The 22,323-nt window shown below is 44.1% G+C and overlaps 1 protein-coding gene across 1 annotated transcript in view; it reads left to right on the forward strand.

The window, feature by feature from the left end:
• Window positions 1–22,323, forward strand: part of CCDC150 (coiled-coil domain containing 150) — a 192,498-nt gene that overhangs the window by 54,345 nt on the left and 115,830 nt on the right. The window contains exons 9-11 of the mRNA XM_069213090.1: window positions 5,186–5,278; window positions 8,875–8,982; window positions 21,340–21,464. Of these exons, the coding sequence (XP_069069191.1) occupies window positions 5,186–5,278; window positions 8,875–8,982; window positions 21,340–21,464 (326 nt within the window). The remainder of the gene's footprint in view (window positions 1–5,185; window positions 5,279–8,874; window positions 8,983–21,339; window positions 21,465–22,323) is intronic.

Here is a 22,323-nt window from a genome sequence, read left to right on the forward strand (position 1 = left end):
TGTAATGCTTTTGATCATACAATGACGATGAGTAGTTTTAGCGATTTAATGAGTAAATATAATGTATTAAATCCTTGATTTTGGAGGAGAGCCTGAACTTCCTGAGCCCTTTCTGATGTTGCCATGGATGTTGCCTGTTTCCATTTTGATTTCGCTGCACCCTTGATACATAGAACGTTAACAGTATAGTGCAAAATCAGAAATGTTCTATTTACTGAGAGCCTCCTGGGCAATGATTCTGAAATTGCATAAAACCCTTCAATTTATGCTGCTGATCTACCCCTCAAGTACTGAATTCGTCCTTACTTAATTATAGGCATTTTGATGTTTGGAGGTGCCTTACCTTGGAGACATATTGCCCCCATGAAATTGAGGTTTAACACCATTTCCAGTTGATCACTCAGTGGGCTTCATGACCAAGACCTTTTTGAGGTCGAAACATGTTGGTGCAACTTTAAAATAAACATTGTAAGTTTAAAAGATTTTCGGAGTGTGGCGAAATTTGTTGGAGTTTCACATGATTGGGTGGTTGGTCAAACCCCTACACCTGCACCAGCTGTAGTGTGTGCCATCATTATGTGACCGCACTGGGGGATAGATATATATCTCAGGTGTTCCATCCATCACATTTGTGTTTTTCTAACATTGTTAGGCCCTTAACGGGATTGCTGGTCCATTAGCGCGCCCTTCAGCAAAATACAAATGAAATATGTCTCCCCCTACGCTCTGTAAAAACCTAGACCTCCCACTTTTAAGAATGGATGTACATTACATTGTGCAAATAGATGCTGGTGATTCTCAAACCGAGCCAAGCACCACAGTATTTGAGAAGTTCTCCTCCTTTACATTATCTCCAACTTCAGGTTTCAAGGGTGCATATATATAGTCCACTAAACAAGGTCAAATCTTAATATAAGATAATACAAATAGGGTGAAATTATTGATATTAGCATAGGGAACCAAATTGGCCAATGCAAGGTTCTTGGTTGCAAAAAAGGAATATCTCACAGGGTTGCTGGCAGTCGGATTTGTGGCAAATGAGTAGCAATATCAAACTTTGTTTTAGCTATCCGTCCTTCTGTCATTTATTGAAAATAAGAGCATGTATTTGCTCTCTGGATGTGCAAGAGGCTTGCTTCCATATGTCTCTAATATACATTAACAAAAATATATACGGTTTGTTTGGGGAGAACTATAACTCATCCCAGGTGTTACCTTTTTTTGTGGAGACTCACTTTAAGGCTTTTTATATAATTCCTCAAGGGTAGTTTCAGTAGACTAAGTAGAATCCATGATGTTGTAGCAGAACTGAGCAAACTATATGGGTCTGTTGCCCATTCCTGGCCATCATTGTCCGTGTAGCTATGTAAAACCATACTGTTGGACATCAGGTTTCTGGTTGGCAGAGGAATGCACCTTGTCCAAGCAGGAACCACTATCCTAGTCAGGGTAAGTCAGTTAACCTGTGCTCACCCTTTGGTAGCTTGGCACAGAGCAGTAAGACTTAACTTAAGAGGCAATGTATAAAGTATTTGTGCAACATTTCAAACAGTAAAACAGTGAAAACACCACACCTGGTTAGAAAAATAGAGCTTAATTATATGGGTAAAACAGACCAAAACAACAAAAATCCAAAAAGTAGAAGTTGAGATATGAATCTAAAAAGAATAAACTTAGTTGTTGTGCTTAGAAGCAAAAAGTGCCAGTTGGGGCTATCTGTACACGGTAGACCAGGACAACGTTTACAGTTCAGGCCGCCCAAGATGGAGCGCAGGCTGGCTACAGGACCCACGCAGGGCCTGCTGAGCAACAGTACCTTGATATTTGTCACAGCACACAATAGGTCGATGATCCCTACGCAGTTGGGGTGTTGAACTGAATTTCTCCATGCAACTAGGTTGTTGCGTTGTTCCGAGCACGATGCGCGTTTCTAAATGCAATGACCCTGGTTAATCCACATTGGAGGGGTGATGTGTCGATCTTCTCCATGCAGTGGCGATGATGCATTTGTTCCGAAGTGGTGCTTCTGGAGGCGATGTGGCGGTTCCGAGTGCAGTGCGCTCATCTGGCCCCTACAACGCAATTATGTGTTGATCTAGAACTTAAAAGTACATGTCCAACTTTTTAAACACACTTCAACCGCCCCTTGGGGCTATCCAGGGCCTTCCTTACGGGTGACATGCATTAAAAAGGAAGATTTGGGCCTGGCAAGAGGGTTAACTTGACAGGTCGAAATAGCAGTTTAAAACTACACACACAGGCTCTGTAGTGGCAGGCCTGAGACATGTTTAAAGGGCTACTGAAGTGGATGGCACAATCAATGCTTCAGACCCACCAGTTGCATTAAATATACAGGCCCTGGGCACATGAAATGCACTTTACTATGGACTTAGAACTAAATACAAATATGCCTGTTGGAAAGGGCCATTTTTGCAGGGTTATCCCCAAACATTTTGCCTTCCTCCTATTTTTCTCACTTGCTTTTGTTGGCTTTAGATCTTTGGGCACATTACCACTGATGACCATTGCTAGGGTGCAAGTGCTCCCTGTGTAAAATAGTATTAGTGAATCGTTTGTCCATGATTTGCCTATTTGATTTACTAGTAACTCCCTAGTAAAATGAACAAGGTGTATCCGGAGCCTGTAAACCAAATGCTACTAGTCTGCCTCCAGCACTGACTGTGCCTCTCACATGAGTAGCCTTTAAAGAAGTCTTAGACCTGCAACTGCATCGTATGTGTGTGCAGTTTTGAACTGCCAGTCCGACCTGCCATGTGTACCCACTTACCAGGCATCAAACCTTCCCTTTTTACTACATGCAAGTCACCTCTAAGGTAGGCCCAAGGCAGCCCCATGGGTAGGGTGCAGTGTATTTAAAAGATGGGACTTGTACTGGCATGTTTTACATGTCCTGATAGTGAAATACTGCTAAATTTGTTTTTCACTATTACAAGGACTTTCTCTGTCTCATAGGCTAACATGGGGATTGTCTTGAAATATCGTAAGTGTAATTTCCCTTTGAGAGCAGATAGAGATATTGAGTTTGGGGTCTCTGAACTTACAATATAAAAATGCATCTTTTGGTGGAGGTGTTTTTAGATTTTAAGTTTGAAAATGCCACCTCTAGAAATTGGGCATTTTCTTGCTTAACCATTCTCTGCTCCTGCCTGGCAGTGGAATACACATCTGGGTCAGGATGACAGTTGAGCTGTTTGTGAATTGACTCTAGACAGTGACACAAAGGCAGCTTAGGTGTGCTCTGCATATCCTGATGGGTCTTCCTGGGTTAGAGTAGTGGGAGGAGCTGACACTTGCACCTGAATAAGGCTGTGCCTGTCCTTACACAAAGCAGTATCCAACCACCTGGAGTGTGTCTGGGGCCAGTGGAGGAAAGGCAGGGTCTTGTGCACTACAAATACTGTACGTTCATGTGGCGTTTGCCTTCTTCAAAGGCAGAAATGAGTGTATGTTTTAGACCTCTGAGACCACAACTTTAGAACACTTCTGGTCTGAGGACATTCTGCCAGGGAGAAGAGCTGGGTGTTTTTGGAGGAGCTACCACTCTGCCTGTTGCTTTGCTGTGCTGGCCTGCTGCTTGCGGATTCTGCCCTGGGAGTGAAAGGACTGGCCTATGCTTTCTACATTCTGCTCCCTGAGGTTCTCCAAGGGCTTGAACTGAGCTTGCCTCCTGTTAAGAAGTCTCAAGGACATCCAAGACTTCACCTGCCAGTGCCTGGGGTCTTCTGCTGAGAGTCCTGACTTGCCAAGTGGTATCAAATCCAGACCCTGGGCCCTTGGAACTAGAAGATGGTGACCTGAAGAAAAATCCACACCCGTTGCGGCAGAAAAATCCAGGCAGTGCTTGTACTGCGGCTGAAAAATAAACGAGGTGTCTGTCTTGCAGCTGCGGAATTGACGTATCCCCGCTTTAACGCAGATTCACCTTTGCCATGCGTCTGGATATGACACGCATCACCCCCGGGCGTCAGTTCTGCCATCGGCGCTGCACCTCAGTAAGGATTCCACGAATCGCCTTTCCTGCAGGGAAGGAATCGATGCATCACCAGCCCACTGGGAAAAGAATTGACGGATCGCCAACCTGGCGGGTAAAAAAATCGACGCATCACTTGCTATTGCGATGCATTCACTCCTTTGCGTTCCACGTGGTCTTTGGCTTTTAATGCAGCCAAAGTACTAGGAGTAAGACTGTCTTATATTTTAAAAAATGATATCTCTACTGGTGCATGTTGGATTTTTGTCGTTTTGGTCTTGTTCAACTTAGATACATTTTGGCTATTTTTCTAAACTGGTGTTGAGTGCTTTTGTGGTGTTTTCACTGTGTTACTGTGTCTGTACATATACTTTTACACATTGCCTCTGAGATAAGCCTGAGTACTTGAGCCAAGATACCAATGGGGTGAGCACGGGTCATGTTGGGCATGTGACTCCCTTACCCTGGCTAGAGCGAGGGTCCCTACTTGAACAGGGTGTAAACTGTCTGCCAACTAGAGACCTAATTTCTAACAATGTCAATTGTGGATCAGCCAGTGTTGCCATGTTTTAAGCAGAGAGCACATGCACTGTAGCACTGGCTAGCAATGGTAAACTGCCCAGAGTCCTAAAACCAACAAAAACGTGGTCAGCAAACAGGAGATCAGAAGGCAAAAAAGTTAAGGGAAACCACGCCAAGGATGCCAGGTCTAACACATAATAACAATTGACCACTTTGTTGGACATCTCCGCTTATAACCATGTATTTTTTTAGTATAGCTCCAAAACTTCCCTTTCACTCATCTCAGCAAGTGTGTTGGATACTGTTTGGCAAAATGAGGGTATTCGCACAGCTGTAGGAGATTTTGGTTACTAGTTCACTTCAAGTCTCAATCCACTTCTAGTTCCCTGCAATATTCTGTGATAAGCACCATCTTTTTGTACACTGCTTGTGCCAATCTGCACACACCATGTGAGTAACATATAAACAGAGAGGTTCTCACACCTTTCTTTGTTTTGCCTTTTATTTCTAAAAGGCCAAACCATGCATCTGGCATTCATTAAACGCTGTTGATGGAGACAAAATTAAGATGCCACAGCATTGCATATATGTTTTTAAACCAGTGGGAAATGTGCGCCAATCTACAAGGTACCTCTTCAGTTAGATAATTTCCTGTGTTTTCATTCTCTCCAGGATGCTCAATCCAGGCTTACAACTGAACTGGCAGAGAAAATACAGCTTACCAGGGATTTCATGACCATGAAGGAGAAGGCGGAGCATGTGCAGGTAAAGACCATGAGGCTCTCATTTGCTCTCCACCAAGCCCCTTTATTTTCCTGACTTATATATGTAATAATTATCCTATTAAACATAGTTTTGAAACCGGGAACCGAGTTATTAAACCCCTCCATGGATTGTTACTAGCAGGGCTGGGCGGGGAGAAGGTGATTTGGGAAAATATAGGACCGAGACAAACCCTTTAACCAAACTGGAACCTGTCATTGATAATGGTAGTGCAGAATAAAAACATTAACTGTGTTTAAGAAGGAAATGCAAACTTGTACAGGCATTGAAACCCAAGCAGGAGAATCCTTTGAGGGAGAGCAAAGAAGGCTATAACCAGAATTGTGGAGAAAACGAGCGATTGGGTTTCGAAGTGTATCAAAGTCTATTTAGGACCTCAAAATGACCTGGAGCTTAAAGGTGAAACTAAAGATGTAATTAGTTAACCCCTAATGATGTATTACTGCTTGATGGATTTCAGTGCAATGCCTTCTTGACTTTGCAGTACATCATGAATATTTTTACCAGTGGCAGATGGCTGTTTCATCTTAAATGCTTTGAAATTAACCGAAGATTGGTTTAGTAGAATGGGGGCAAAAAGGGGTCTGATCTCTCTCCAGGAGTAGAGTTCCTGTATCCCCCACTGTCTTCCATTGAGAAACAGCATTAGAACAGGAGGTTTTCAGTAATACACACTGGTCCTGGCTTCTCCCTGAATACCAAACACCTGTTAATAGTCAGTGTTGATCCTCAGGTGGGTGGTGAGGTATGAGGAAAGTGGAAGTGAGTTAGGTGCTCCTATCCCAGCACAAGATCTAGGGACTGAGTTGGAAGTGTTGGACAGTTTGAAGCTCCCCCCCTTTAAGTGCCACATCAAGAGTGTTTACTGTGGGGATGGGAAGCAAATTACAGGGAAGGTTCAAGGAGTCACTGGAAGCAGTGCTCGTTTTTCTTCGCTCCACTCTCTAAATGTCCCTCCTTTTTGTCAAGCTGGAGGACCCTGGAGAAGTTGTAAAAAATTATGCCTCCCATATTGGCAAATATCATTAGTGATGAATGGTGCATATGAATACGTCAATCTGGAAATAAACATTCCAGCTATTCTCATGAAGTGGCAGGGTCCCAGGTCTCTATCTGATAATGAGAGAAGATGCCTTTTCATGTTCTGTCAACACCTGCCGTTAAGTTTAGATTTTGACTCATTAAGAATGTGTGTGTATGTATACAACACCTGGAAAGGGTTACAGGGATGTTATAGTTAGGAAATAGAATTAAAAGATGCTTAGAAATCCACTGAAAAAAACAAAGGTTACAGGGACATTATAGTTAGGTTCTGAATTTACTTGTACAAAATCATAGCAGTTACATTTAGAGTTCAGCAGTTATAGTTAGAGTTCTTTCAAGTAACTATAAAGTGCACCCTAAGGTAACTATAACTCGCGCCCTTGCCATGCACACCTTTTTCTTCAAAAATGTGACTGCTAATGTTTCATTGATAGTTTTTAGGACTTTATAGAAGTTGTCATGACTGCTGTAATTTCATTTCAGGGGTTGTTTCCTCTGTCTCCCTGCCTGCATCTCCGCAAGCAGGGAAACAGAGGAAACCTCTGCTGCAGCAGGGAAGAGCTTTTTGACAGCTCGCCCTTGCTGTAAACAGAGTATTTTTGTGACTTTGCGGCATATTTATCGTGCATTGTGTGGTTTAAAGTAAGTAAAGGCCATACCTTTGGTCCAACCTGTCTTTCTGACAACAGACACAATAGAGATTTCATGGAATTTTCCCACAGTATTTCCATTTCCAAATCTCGCTTGGCATGGATGCAGTTAGGGCAGGCACACAAGGCCCATCAGACATTTGGTGTAACCTTTTTCAGGAGAAAGAGTAGGAACGATGGGCAGTTTGACGAGTCTCTCTCTGCTGCACGTTTTTGTGTTTCAGGTGCATAATTCTGTGGAAATTATGGAATTTTAGATATTTTAACTTTGTTAGGTAATGATGGGATACAAAAATAGTGGGATCCACGCAAGCCACATAAACTATGTTCCCCTAAAACACTAGTTTTAAAAAATGTGTGCGTTTGGTCGGGTCCTCAAGGTGCCAGCTCACCCGAAACTCAAATACTGCAGACATACTCCATCGTAGAAGTCTCCATTTTTTTCTCCTAATCTCTGACTCCCTTAACATGGTGCAGATGTTCGAGCTGTCCCATGCCATACAAAGTGCCTCATATGGGAATCGTTTTTATCAGGAGGATGGGATTGCAAGATTTTAGGACAATTCCTTTTATCAATTGATTTTCACAAAGTTTATAGCCCCTGTTGGGGCTGTCCACAAATAACTTTTTGCAAAAGTTATTACATTTTGGGTATTTAAAAATATTTTTTTTTGTTATTTGAGTGACATCTGTTTCGATATTAATTCTTGAGTACATTAAAAAGTGAATAGCTTTCTTTGCCTGGAAACCAAATTTCATCAATTTAATTTTTCATTGGCAAGTGACACATGGGGGGTGCACAGTGCAAAATCTTTGTAAGCCATGACTCGTTGTTGGCTGTTGGTATCATCGATTTATGCATAAACTACAAAAGCTATGTATTTCGGCAACCGGAAGAAACTTTGAGACTTAACCTCTTAACTTTCATAAATTGACTTTTAGAAAATATTTAGATTTAAAATGTGTTTCCAATTTCTCTTTTTCTCCATTATGGAGTCGTTTTTTTGCGAATTCAATTAGTTTCATTGGGGACCATTTTGAGCAGTCTCCTTAAAGACCCCCTGCTCATGTCAGAATCCTATACAGAAATGTATAGCTTTCTTGGTTCACCCACAGAGTTACATCTACATCCTTGACACATTGCGCATAGAAAGAAATCACAGACTTATAAAATACTTACTGACACTTGCAAAACCTTTACCTATATCAGGAAGCTGGAAAGAGGGTGATCCTTAGCACAGCAACTCTTTAGTTGATTACACCTTTCTTAGGGAAAGCAACTCACATTTTCTTGAGGAGAGCTTTTTTCCTATTTTTTGAAGAAAATTTGTCATATTTTTGCGCATTTTTAATAAGGCTCGTCTGAGTAACTATAGACCACGAGTATCTTTATAATCCCCATCATGTATGGAAGAAAAGACACACACCGTGTGTGGGGAAAAAATATGAAGGCCTATGTGTTGTCAAGGGCAAACAAAGGACTCCGTAGAGGTTTAACAGCTGAGATTCCACCCAAAAGGGCCTTAAGATTTTGTATTGAACAAAGTTCAGGAATTCCCCTAATGGAAGATGAGGTGTTTTTCCTCAATATTAGTAGGATGGCACTAATACAGGACCATTAGTGGTACTGCTAAGTAAAATTTCCATCCTGTTGCTACTAATGTCACAGAGAAAATAACTGAGCATCTCCTGGCACCTTCATTGCCACACACAGAGTATAGCTCACACCAGATACACTCACACACTACAGGAACTTCACTTACTGCATATTCACCATTAGCTTCATACACTACTAGCATACACATCCTCTAGCTAACCGTGGGCGCAGATTCACGTTCAAAATGTTTATTATTGAAGTTTCTAATACCTTTCTCTCTCCACCAGGCCCAGAATGACCAGCTGGGACAGCAGTGCTCGGAGATGAGCGCCTGCCTTCGAACCCTCACCATGGAGAATGCCAAGCTGGTCAGTGAGCACCAGGCCACTCTTAAGGTACTCATCTTTATTGTGCATGCAAGAATCTTCCTGCCTGTACCAATGTGCATTGTTTGACTGACGCTCTCCATCATGCCCACTGACAGCCTACAGAATTAGTGCACATAGGAAGGTTTGTGCATTACATGGAACATTAAAGACCTATCCGCATAGCATGTTATGACTGTGTGTATTGCAGTACCAATGTGTTTATCCAGTAGTTACTGTATAGGGTAGTACGTTGAGCTCCGTGTGCCAATAAGCATTATTAGAACAGTTCCATTTGTTGTCATTGTGGTATTTGGAATAAATGTGCTGTGACCCAGTAAGAACAGCATAGTGAGCTCTCTGTATCCGTGTGTAGAGTTGTGCTGATGATTTGTGGTACTCTCTATGTTCCAATCTGCATAGCTGGGCCCACACCCTTTCTTGTGCATGAATGTGTTTTATGTGTGCACAGTTTTTGACTTTGCGTATTGCGGAACTGTAAGCTGCTTGTATGAATGTGCATATCTTGTCGTAACCTTGGGAAATACATTACTGTGGCCTCTCGGTACCAATAGGCCTTGTTAGAACTATTCATTCTGCTGTGCATGTTGGCGGTCTATACGTAGAAATATACATAATTTGCCATGTGCAGAGCTCTGCTGTGCACAATCAACACAATGATCTTCACAGTGCATTAAAGCTTCTGTGTTGACCAATGGCCGCACGTCGTTGTAATCGTCCATTATGCTTGACAAATGCGCGTTAGCACGAGCCACGTCCGGAAGAATGGAGGAGAACTTAATGCAATAATATGGAGCATTTGATTTGCCTGAAACTACATCAATTGCATGGTCATTTGCTGAGAAAATGAAAGGGCAAGTGAGCGCCTAGGTTTAGGAAAATATACCCTAGGGAGCATGTAAACATAGCAGTTTATTATTGTGGCGTAGCCAGTGTTAACTTGGATTTGGGATGCTCCAGACACAGTAAATCAGATTATAGGACTTGAGTCAGAATACTTGCCCTGAGCGAAATTCTGTCACGTTAAACTTGTTCTGCAGATTAAATGCAATTTAGAATTAAATTGTTATGAACTAAGGATTATTTTGTAATTAAATGGTACCGGTCTAACTAACATTTCTGTCAGAACAATGTACATGAATCGCATACCCTCTGTGTTGAGGAACACATGAGAACAGACCAGTTATGATCTCAGATTGTGCATTCAAAATGGTCATACTGATATACATTTAAACCCCCCCCCCCCACACACACACACCCCGGTCAGTAGTTGGCTACCCTGCTGCCGCCTCAGCACTTGCTCAGAGAATTCCCTGAGCTAAACCAAATTTGGTGCCCTCCCCCACTCACCCACCTTAATTGTTCATGTATTGAAATTTTGGGAGAAGTAGGAGGGGGGGGCAAGATTAAGGGGTACGATTAAGAAGGTTAAGATGATGCGCTCATGCACCTTCAGAAAAAAAGTGTTTAAACCCACCTCTCTTTGGACTGGTTGGTCTTAAGTCATAAAGAGCCTTCTACAGGGATCTCCAGCCCCTTTCTGGAGGGCGGCCCTCTGGGCGTGTAACCAGTTTGCACATGCTAAAGCCGGCCCTGCCCCCAGAGCGAGCCAGCGGATTCCGGGGAAGGCAATGTGATGTCACATGCTCCCTCCTCCCTAAGTGGATAAGTGGATGGGTATCCTGTCTATCCACTTTACATTTCTCAGGAGGGAACCTTACTCTGATTCATTACTCCACATGTCCTGTTTCTCCAACTCTTTCCACCAGCTTCGCCTAGAAGCTCACAAATACCTTTATGCCAGGGTGCTGGCCAATAACATCACCTCACTAAAGTTGTAGGGGATATGTGTCAATGTTCTGTTCACAGCCTTTGTTGTGTTGTCATAGGCACACATTTGATGCACCCCTTTATTGTTAATTCTCTCTCTAAATGCTTATAAGTTTTGTGTCGTTGCACAGGACCTCTTGCATCCCTAGTTCCAGAGCCACTGCTCCTTTGCCTTAACTACTGACCCCTTCTTTTCCTAAAAGTGACATTTATCTATCTTTTTTGCATAACAACAGCCAATTAGAAAAATTCTGTCTTTTGACCATGCCTCATTCTGCCATACGTTGTCCTCAAGGCTGGCTGACCTTCCTCTGGGATTTCACATCAGTGCTTGAGGAAACTAGACCCCTGGGAAGTGCACCAATGATGTTCTTCTCAGAGGTCTGTGGTGGTTCAAACCACAGGGGGGTGGACATTATGCAGAATTAGTTTGTGCAGGGATATTAGAAATGTGAATGAACGCAAGTGTTTGTTCTAGATCAGGGCACTTCGGGGCATATTTGGGAGGTGGTTTGCCTGGTGTTTGCACCAAACAATTGGTACATGCGTGACGCAAACTCCAAATGCGATTTATGAAGCCACTCAAGGCCACTTTGCATGTCCGTGAGTGGCTCTGTAAATCTGGAGCAAAGCAACGCAGCGCTAATCGCTGCGTTGCCTTAGTCAGCCCTGGGAAGGCATTCCATGGGCTTTGCATTAGTGTTCCCATGCAATTCCCGTGGAGTTTGATGAATTCCCAGATTTACCAGAACAGGTAAACCTGGTAATGTGCCAAAATGCTTCACCTTCCCAGGAGAGGCGTAACCAGGACAAATATTTGTACTTCTCCTCGTTATTTCCTCTTCTTGCATGTGCTGCAATCTGCAGGACACACAGGAATATTCCTCGGGGGATTCTTTTTGTGCAGGAAGGTGCACCTTCCTGCACAATAGCAGTCCCGCATGCAACGGAGGCACGCTTGCACCCCGGTACAAGGGTGCCTGTGTCGGCACTAGGCTGCTAAAGGGGCAGCAGCGCAGGAGAAAAGGCAGGAATGCGCAGGGTTGATGTAAATACAGCAAATTCCTGCGCTTTCCCTGTCACGCAGCTCAGCAGGGTAACTTGACAATCTCAAACATGCCCCCGAGGGTCCAGAGTTTTAGAGCTGTGCCGTTGTTTCCATTGAATTTCTTCCAATCTAGACAAAGCAATTTCCCAAGCTGCCGGCATGCATTTTGTGACTGACCGTTGCACCTTCAGGGCTAGTGCACGTTCATCTAATGTGCACCGTTTTTTACTTCAAAATCTCTTGATTCGGTGAAATTAGGTGTAATCCAATGTATTAGTAATGCCCCTGCGATGCTTTCTGTTCATTAAGTTATAGAGCTCCTTTTCGAGATGAATGTTAACGTCCAGGACCAATCTATGACACATGGGAATTACTAATAAATTGATCTGGATTACACTAATCAAAGATTTTGGAGTAAAAAATAGATAGTGCATATTTTCGGATAGGTCCTTTTCTTAATCCGAATAAATAAAAAAAAGAAAATTATTATAAAAAATTGGACTCTTATTGCCTCCAGATTTGAAATTTTATGAGAAGAAAATCCTCCATTTGGTAGAAGTGTGAATTTTTGAGAGTGAACCACCAGTCCCGGACCGCTCCTTTGTTCCCCTAAATATTTCAAGTCTCTGCTGTGAGGTTGAAGACTGGTGTGGTTTGAGTGGTGGCCACAGTGAATCTAAATCCAATCGTACATATTTTTCAAGCAGACGTCTGCAGAAAGTAAAACTAGTGCATGTACGTTGCTGACTATGAAAATTACAAAATAGCCAAGTATTTCAGAATCTTCCTATTATAGGTGCAGTGCTCGACTGTGGGGGCTGAGCCTTCGAGGACTTGGGGGGTGACGAAAAAGGTGCATACTTGTGCATTACTGAACAGAAGTTCACAAGCCTCACTACGGAATGGGTGCCAAAGATGGGGTACTGACACTTGTATAGAACCCATTAGGGGCATTCCACCTGGCATAGTATGGATGCCCTGGGCTCTAATACAAGCAAGGAGATGGACACCCCTGCCCTGGTTGGGTAGTGAAAACATTTATAATTGGAATGCAGTGGGACCCCTGTGCCCCAGTGCACTGCACCTGCAGCACTAGTGATAACCTCACCCCGGTGGATGTTCAGATCATTATCTCGGGTGGTTATTTTCGAAGCAGGCTGTCGCCGGATGGGACCGCCTGAGGGTGATCCTTCTAGGACTGGGTGAGAACACCCCTCCCCCATCTGTTCCTCTTCTTAGATTATTCCTCACCTAGAATGTTTTGGCCTGAACCTTCTTGGAGAGCAGTTGTATGAGGCGTTGCGTCATCTCAGTCTTGCATCCCGTATCAACTCTGCTTCCTGCATCCGGGATCTCTGCATCACTCAGCCCCGAGGAATCAAGTAACATTTGCAGCTGCTGGGTGGGAGCTGTTGAACCCCCCCCCCCCCCCTTAACGTGTTATTGGGTTGTGGTTCTGGGTTATACGACGCAAAATACTCCCAGGACCCTAGAGCCACGAGGGTATAAAGGCTCGGGGTAGACAATCACTGCACTATGTACTGTCTGAAGACATTAACATTGTATAGTACTTTAGAATTTATACAGCTCATCACACTCCTGGCGAGACCAAGAAGCGCCCCTGTTTGCATCGATTTCCCATGGCGCCCTTTCGGGGTGCTTGGGTCATGCAGTGTTTTAAATGGGCTGGTACTGCCAGGTACCGAGTGCCTGCGCTTATTAGACGTGTTTTAAAAAGCAAACAACGAAATGTAAGAATAATTTGAATGGTCTGCACATGGACTTGTTATTAACAGACACTGATTGTGAAATACGACAGTCTGGTTTTAAGTTAAGGACCGCGCTTTTGCTAGTCCCCTTTAATTGTAAAACTCTGGCGTCACACAGTAGAATGTGGAGCGCGCGCACCCAACAATGTGTGGACCACTGACGCGGCGCGCGCCTGGGCCAGTCCTGTGGACCAGTGCCTGCCGCTGCGTCTAGAACAGCTAAGTATCGCTGGAGCGCATGGTTAACCCCTTCTGAGCTTTATTTTCCTAATTTATAGGTATATCTCATATTTACGTACCTTTCTTTCATTACAGCGCCCCTTTTTAAACACACTGCCTGCGTCAACCGCTTTCTTTCTTTTTCCCTCCTTTTTCTTGTTCTCTATCTTTCTCTCCTTCCTTCTTTTCTCTCTCTCTCCTCCTTCCTCTCCTTTTCCCTTCTCTCCTTTTCTTTTTCCTTCCTTTCTCTCCTACTTTCTTGCCGTCTTTCTCTTTCCTTAATTCTCTCTCCCTTTCCCTCTCTCCTTCTTTCTCTCTCTCTCCTTCTCTCCTCCTTTCTGCCCTTCTGTCCTTTTCTTTTCTCTTCTCTTTATCTTACCTTCTGTCTCTTTCCCTTTCTCTCGTTTCCTCTCTTCATCTTTTTCTCTCTCCTTCTCTTTCTCTTCTTTCTCTCCTTCTCTTTCCCTCTCTCCTTCTTTCCCGCTCTCTCTTCTTCTCTCTTTATCTCTTTCTCTCTCTCTCCTTCTCTCACCTTCTCTCTCTCTCTTTTTCTGTCTCTCCCCTTTTCTGTCTCTCCCCATCTCTATTTCTTCTTCTCATATTGTTCTCTCCTTCTCGCTCTCCTTTTTGTACAGGATCACTGCAATAATATTACCCTACATCTTTACCCAGAAGTAAAAAGAGGAATCCCCGTTTAAGCGACCTCATTAAAGGTGATCTTGATGGAATTGTTTTGTATTGGTTAAAATCGAGATTCCCAGTTTTCCATTTTTATTGATTTGACCGATAAATACAGATGAATAACAGTGTATTTCCTGTCTGTATTTATATTTAAACCCTTAACTGCTTTGCCTTTTGGTGAAAAGGGCGGCTGAGGTCCTGGACCTTCAGCTGTCTTCAGTGGGAGTCAAGACAAGCGTCTCGACAGAGGTGCTTCAGCCAGGAGTTACACTCTCAAAACCACTTCTCCCTTTTAATGAAGCCCTTACCGACATCCTGTTTGGGACCTGGTCCAGGACCAGTACAGTGACTCCTGTGAACAGAACCACCCGCCGCCATTGTCTCACTCCAGGGGACTCCAATTTAGTTAAGCAACACCCTAGCCTGGAGAGCTTGGTCATCCAAGCCTCCACCTCCCAGGTAAATCCTAGCTCATCCCCTACCCCTCCAGCGGATAGGGTATCCAAGAGGCTGGACACATTAGGCCTTGAAGATGTTATTTTCCACCAGCCTGGCACTTCGACTAGATAGTCTCCACCATTTAATGTAATGCCGAAGGTAAATGGCTTGTTCCTTCGTTTGGCCCTTTTTGTTGCAGGGATTTATATTCTTTGTAAGTTTTTTCAGGAACCGGAGGTACAAAGAATCAACAACTGAGATGCACCGTACAGTAGTTTTTCATTGTGCACTTGGTTTATACAGTGAAATATGTAGAGTGAAAAATTGAGTATCAAGTACACCTATGTAGTTCTGAAAGAAGCCCAGGATTTGGAGGTTAGGAGCAGTGGGTCCTAGTAAAAGCATGTGACGTAAAGGTTATTTTTCATAATGTCTTCTTTCATACCCACTGGCTTACATTTGAAGGCACAATTGCAACAAATTCCATTTGTTAATAAACAAATAATATGCTGTTCTATGCTCTCACATATCTTTGATTCAAAATGGTACCTCCCATGTGTAAGTAGGCCTAGTAACTGTGACAGGAAGTTTCCCAAGTAGGTAGGGCCCTAGCTCAGCTTGCACCTAAGGAGACCTAGCAAACCTGTACATTTTTGAAAACTAGACAACTGGGGGAATACAAGGTGGATTGACATGTGGGCTTTCACCAGGTTGTTTTACCCAGACTCCCTTGCAAACCTCAATATTTGACTAAACAAAAACACATTTTCCTCACATTTCTCTGATGGAAAGTTCTGGAATCTTTGGGGAGTCTCAAACATTCCTCCACTCAGCATTCCTGTGAGTTTTCCAATAAAAATGGATCCTCACTTCTGTGGGTAGGCCTAGTGCCCACGGAAGGAAAGGACTCAGAATGCAATATGGACATAACATTTTGCCGCTGAAAATTGACCCTTTTCTTCCGATGTGGGAGGCTGTAGATTTTGGGTCATAACTCGGGCGGCATCTAAGCACATCTAGAAAACCTGCACATGTTTAAAAGCTAGACCACTAGGGGAGCTTAAGGTGGTGTGCCTTGTGCGGATTCCGCAAGGTTTTATTACTCACAATGCCCTGCAAACCTCAAAACATTGCCCGAAATCATGCATTTTCCTTATATTTCTGTGATTGAAACTTCCGGAATCTGCAGGAATCCACAAAATACCTCCCACCCAGTGTTACTCTACTTGTACTGATAAATACACTGCACCACTTGTGTGACTAAGCCTAGTGCCCATGACATGAATGGATCAAACCAAGGTCAATGGGAGCTCTTGCGAGGGGACTGCCATTGACCTCAGGTCGATCCAATCCTAGCCTTAGAGCCAACCAGACAAGTGGTGCAGCGTTTTTATGTACACAAGTGAGGCTGCAGTTTCCTGTTGAATCTTTCAACAAGCCCTTTGGTTTTAGAATGGTACAGAGCGGAGAACTTGTAGGTTATCCCACACTCTTGCCACATGGCGTTCCTGTACCTTGACATGAAGTTGGTACTCCTGTCTGAAACCACCTCCTGGGGGAACCCCACACTGATAAAGATCCCCATCAGTGCCTTGGCCATGTGGGCACAGTCACTGTCCTCAGAGGGTTAGCCTCAAGGTCCCAGGTGGCATGGTCCACCAAGACCAGGATGAACCTGTTGCCATGGCTGTCTTGGTGTCCAGAGGTCCAATTATGTGGATGCCCATCTTTTCAAGGGGTGTGCCAATGACGGGAAAAGGTTTTAGGGGAGCCTTGCACTTTCCTCCTGACTTGCTACTGGCCTGGCGGGTAGGATAGGACCTGCAGAACGCATCTGAGGCCATTCTCATTTGAGGTCAGTAAAAGTGAGTAACAAGCCTGCCAAAGGTTGTGTTATTCCCCAAATGACCTGCCAGTGGAATGTCATTAACAAGCTCAAATAGGAAGGCCCTGTAGCAGTGGGGGGCCACCCAAACATGGGTTGCACCAGGCTCACGCACCTAAAGCTCGCTATACAGGAGACCATTCTCCCAGTAAATCGGATGAGCACCAGACCTTTCACAAGCACCCTAGGCTACTTCCTGCTGCCATAGGCTCACAAGAGTATGGCATTCTCTCTGTCTCTTGCAGAATTCTTCCCTGCTGGGACCCCCTTCCTTCTGCCAGTTGTTCAGTTAAAGTAGGTTCCACAGGTAAGCCACATCCTTCCTTGTAGGTTAAGATACATCCCCCTGAGGGTCCGCATCTTCCCGGACCATGGGAGTTTCACAAGTGGGGTTCCTGGTTCCCTTGCCCTTCCTCTTCTTGACGGGTACCTTGGCCATTCTTCCAGGCATCAGGTTTCCCTGACTGCCCTCTCGGGCTGCCATGGACAGTGTAAGAAGGCACACCCACTCAGGCAACCCTAACATCTCCAAGTGGGACCTGAACTCCACCTCCTTCCACAAGGCATGCTTGGGTGATCATGTATGGTGCTGGACTTACTATTTGAGTAACTTTACACTTATAAATGACAAATGACCAAAAGTAGTAAAGTTACTTATGTGTTACAGTAAATGTATATGTGTAGCGTACTCACAAGCATAAATTACCTTTTTGGATATCTTAGACATTGTATACATTTACGCTCTCCTAGCCTCTTCAGAATGTGAGCCATTGTTTGTATCACTGGCATTTATGCACAACTGAGCATATACTTAGGATGTATGGCTGTGTTTAAGATATAGGATAACTAGAGAACTTTAGAATTGAAGGGTAAAATGTAGTCTATTTAAATATTCACCAAAATCCAGTTGTAATATTTCCACCCATGCCTCTCTCTGGGTTGAGACCTTTTGCCCTTCACCAATATATGTTGTTGGATTATTGAACCCCTCATGATTCTGGTTGCACTACCCGTTCCCAATGACTTACTACACTCTTCCTCTCTGTACCCAAACCTCCTCCTTACTTCGCTCTCACCCATCACCCCAAAGCACAGGGTGGTTCCAGTGGCATAATGCGCTGTACGTTTGGTTATGTTCAAAAGCTGTGAATGGGTGATAAAGAACCCGCAGCAGTAGGGGTGAGAGCTGCAACCGGGTTGAAACACAAACCTGGATAGAGCCGGGATAATTTGGGGTGACCAGTTTGTCCATGCTGGATGTTCACTCAACACCTCAGATCTTGAACTGTCTGTTGCTGGAGTGTTAACAATATTCGATGGCTGCTGGTGTTCGCAGTTGAAAACACAGTTACATGATGAATGTGAATTTAATGGTCACCTTAACCCCTTCTGTGCCCAGGACGTAATGGTTACGTCCTGAGGCACAGTGCTCGTGTGCCCAGGACGTAACCATTATGTCCTGGGCACAGAGCCCAGAGCGAGCGCTAGCGCTCCCTCTGTGGGGTTCCCCCCCCCCACCCCCCCCCGAGGCAGGGATGGAAGGGGAAGCCCTTCCCCTTACACCCCGACCCCCCCGACCTGTGACATCAGCGCGCGATCGCACGCTGATTGTCACAAGGCCTCCTCCCATCGCACTGAAGCTCAGCTTCCAGTGAGATCGGAAGAGAAATGCAAAAGCATTTCTCATCCGATCACGTGGAGGAGGCCAAGAGACTTCAAAGGGAAGGAAAGTTATTTCCTTCCCTTTGAAGTCTCTCTCAGCGTTTTGGCAGCCGGATTGCTGCTAAAACGCCCTCTAGACACCAGGGATTTTATTTTTTGAATGAAATTGGCATGAGGGAGCGACCCCTTAGGCAAGGGTCGTTCCCCTGGGGGGCAAATTTGTTTTAGGCCATTTCTGCCCCCCTGAGGGGCAGATCAGCCTATTTTAATTGGGCCGATCTTCCCCCAAGGGGGGTAGAAACCACTAGGCACCGGGGATTTTGTTGTTGTTGTTTTACAGATGGGGAGCGACCCCTTAGGCAAGGGTCGCTCCCCTGGAGGGGCAAATTGTATTTAGGCCATTTGGCCGATTTTAGGTCAATCTGCCCCCCAAGGGGGGCAGAAACCACTAGGCACCGGGTATCTTGTTTTTTGCGCCAACGTCACGCAAGGGGAGTGACCCCGTAGACAAGGGTCGCTCCCCGGGGGGGGGGGGAATTTATTTTAGGCCATTTCTGCCTCCCCTGGGGGCAGAAACCTCTAGGCGCCAGGGCAAACATTTTTGGGTGTTTTTTTTTTTGTTTGATTGTTTTTTTAGAGATGGGGAGCGACCCATTAGGCAAGGGTCGCTCCCCTGGGGGGGGGGGCAAATTGTATTTAGACCATTTCTGCCCCTCTTGGGGGCAGATCAGCGGATTTTAGGTCAGTCTGCCCCAAGGGGGGCAGAAACAACTAGGCACCAGGGATTTTTTTTTTTTGCGCCAATGTCACACAAAGGGGAGTGACCTCGTAGGCAAGGGTCGCTCCCCGGGTGGGGGTGTTGGGGGGGCAAATTTATTTTAGGCCATTTCTGCCCTCCTCCCCCCCCCCCCCTGGGCCGGCTGAGCTAGAGGCCAAAATCCACAGGTAGGCACTTTGCAAAAAACACCTGTTTTCTGTGAAAAAGTGACGTGTCCACGTTGTGTTTTGGGCCATTTCCTTTCGTGGGCGCTAGGCCTACCCACACAAGTGAGGTACCATTTTTATCTGGAGACATGGGGGGACGCTGGGTGGAAGGAAATTTGTGGCTCCTCTCAGATTCCAGAACTTTCTGTCACCGAAATTAGAGGAAAACGTGTTTTTTTTTTGGCCAAATTTTGAGGTTTGCAAAGGATTCTGGGTAACAGAACCTGGTCAAAGCCCCACCTTGGATTCCCCTAGGAGTCTAGTTTTCAAAAATGCGCTGGTTTGCTAGGTTTTCCCAGGTGCCGGCTGAGTTAGAGGGCAAAATCCACAGGTAGGCACTTTGCAAAAAACACCTCTGCTTTCTGTGAAAAAATGTGATGTGTCCATGTTGTGTTTTGGGCCATTTCCTTTCGTTCGCGCTAGGCCTACCCATACAAGTGAGGTGCCATTTTTATCGGGAGACTTGGGGGAACACAGAATAGCAAAACAAGTGTTATTGCCCCTTGTCTTTCTCTACATTTTTTCCTTCCAAATGTAAGGCAGTGTGTAAAAAAGACATCTATTTGAGAAATGCCCTGTAATTCACATGCTAGTATGGGCACCCAGGAATTCAGAGATGTGCAAATACCCACTGCTTCTCAACACCTTATCCTGTTCCCATTTTGGAAATACAAAGGTTTTCTTGATACCTATTTTTAACTTTTTATATTTCAGCAAATGAATTGCTGTATACCCGGTATAGAATAAAAACCCATTGCAAGGTGCAGCTCATTTATTGGCTCTGGGTACCTAGAGTTCTTGATGAACCTACAAGCCCTATATATCCCCGCAAGCAGAAGAGTCCAGCTGACGTAACGGTATATAGCTTTAAAAAATCTGACATCGCAGGAAAAAGTTACAGAGTAAAACATGGAGAAAAATGGCTGTTTTTTCACCTCAATTTCAATATTTTTTTATTTCAGCTGTTATTTTCTGTAGGAAACACTTGACCCCTTGCTGAATTCAGAATTTTGTCTACTTTCCAGAAATGTTTAGCTTTCTGGGATCCAGCATTGGTTTCTCACCCATTTTGGTCACTAACTGGAAGGAGGCTGAAAGCACAAAAAATAGTAAACATGGGGTATGTCCCAGTAAAATGTCAAAATTGTATTGAAAAATTGGGTTTTCCAATTCAAGCCTGCTTGTTCCTGAAAGCTGGGAAGATGGTGATCTTGCCATGCAAACCCTTTGTTGATGCCATTTTCAGGGAAAGAAACACGAGCTGCCTTCTGCAACCCGTTTTTCCCATTTAAAAAAAAATAACTAAATTTTCACTGTATTTTGGCTAATTTCTTGGTCTCCTTCAGGGGAACCCACAAAGTCTGGGTACCTCTAGAATCCCTAGGATGTTGGAAAAAAAGGACGCAAATTTGGCGTTGGTAGCTTATGTGAACAAAAAGTTATGAGGGCCTAAGCGCGAACTGCCCCAAATAGCCAAAAAAAGGCTCGGCACAGGAGGGGGAAAAGGCCTGGCAGCGTAGGGGTTAAGGGTGTTACTCCTCCTTGTAACTTTAATCTTTTTGACCCTTTTTGCAATTAGGGTACCTTTCGCCTTTGCAGTAGATCACACCTCGTTTTCATTTTAGACTCTGTCTTGATACTTTTTGAAGATTGTTGATTTACTTGAGTCCCTTATGAGATATGAGGCATCAAAGCATAAGCAGGTTTCTAAAATGTCCCTCTTTCTTCCAGCTTATACCTTTGCCTCAACCTCACTGATTACAGTTTGACTACTTTGTCCTCTGTTTCTATGGCCCTGCCTCATATTTACAGTTTGTTGTAACAGAGTTTTGCTGTTCTCACCTCCACAGGCCGAGCAGGAGAAGATGGCCAAAAAGCTTCATGAACAAGATCTGCTTTTGGATGCTGCTCGTTTAAACATCACAGCAGAGCTGAAATCTGCCCAGTGCGAGCGGAACAGATTAGAGAAAGAGCTGTGAGCTATGGGGGACGCTGGGCAAGGAGAGGGTTCATGTCACTGATATCAGTGACCTCACGATCAGCTTACTACTTAAAAAAAAAAAAAAAAAAAATACCCATTCCCTAGTCTTTGACCTACACACTTCATTGCCAGATCTCAATTCATGTACTCTTCACATGCAAGTTCAGATGTTCATTGTCATACCTCAGTCTCCCAGTGTAAAACTTTTTTTATCCATTTTACATTTTTCCTTTTATTTTACTTCAGCTTCAGTAGCCTTTAACAGCTTCCTTTGTTTATGTACTAATCACTGCACACTCCAGATTGTGTCGCCTTTACCTGTCCTCAGCAGTTCATACACCTCTTTTCAACATCATGTCCGCTTTATTTCGGTTCAAAGCACTATAAAAGCACAGTAAAACAGATACACATTGCATAGAACAGTAAATACAGTACTTAGTCTTATGCATTACAATTGATTAATCTGTTAATAATAAATAAGTTCAAAAATACAAATAAAAACAAAAAACCTCAAGAAAGTCCTAAATCTAACTCCCAATGGGTGCAATATGTCATCTTGCACGAGAAATGCATAGGAGGGACTACTGTTGCTCTCTCTCTACCTAGGGGAATTAAGGTCATTGTACATAAAAAACACTCTTAAAAAGATACAATTTGGTGGACAAATGCAGATTACAAAGCCTTAAAATCCAATTTTTGGAACAACAAGTAGATAAATTAAAACAAAATAAGAACCAGGTGTGAGGTATTCCTTCCTGTGGGGGAATGGGGAGTACTCTGTCTCATTAGCATGGATGCACTTAGACCGCCAGATCCATGCTGCCTGAAGGTTTCGAGCAACCGCAAACACCAC

Source organism: Pleurodeles waltl, chromosome 11 (genome assembly GCF_031143425.1).
Source record: "Pleurodeles waltl isolate 20211129_DDA chromosome 11, aPleWal1.hap1.20221129, whole genome shotgun sequence".
In the NCBI taxonomy this organism is placed as follows: domain Eukaryota; kingdom Metazoa; phylum Chordata; class Amphibia; order Caudata; family Salamandridae; genus Pleurodeles; species Pleurodeles waltl.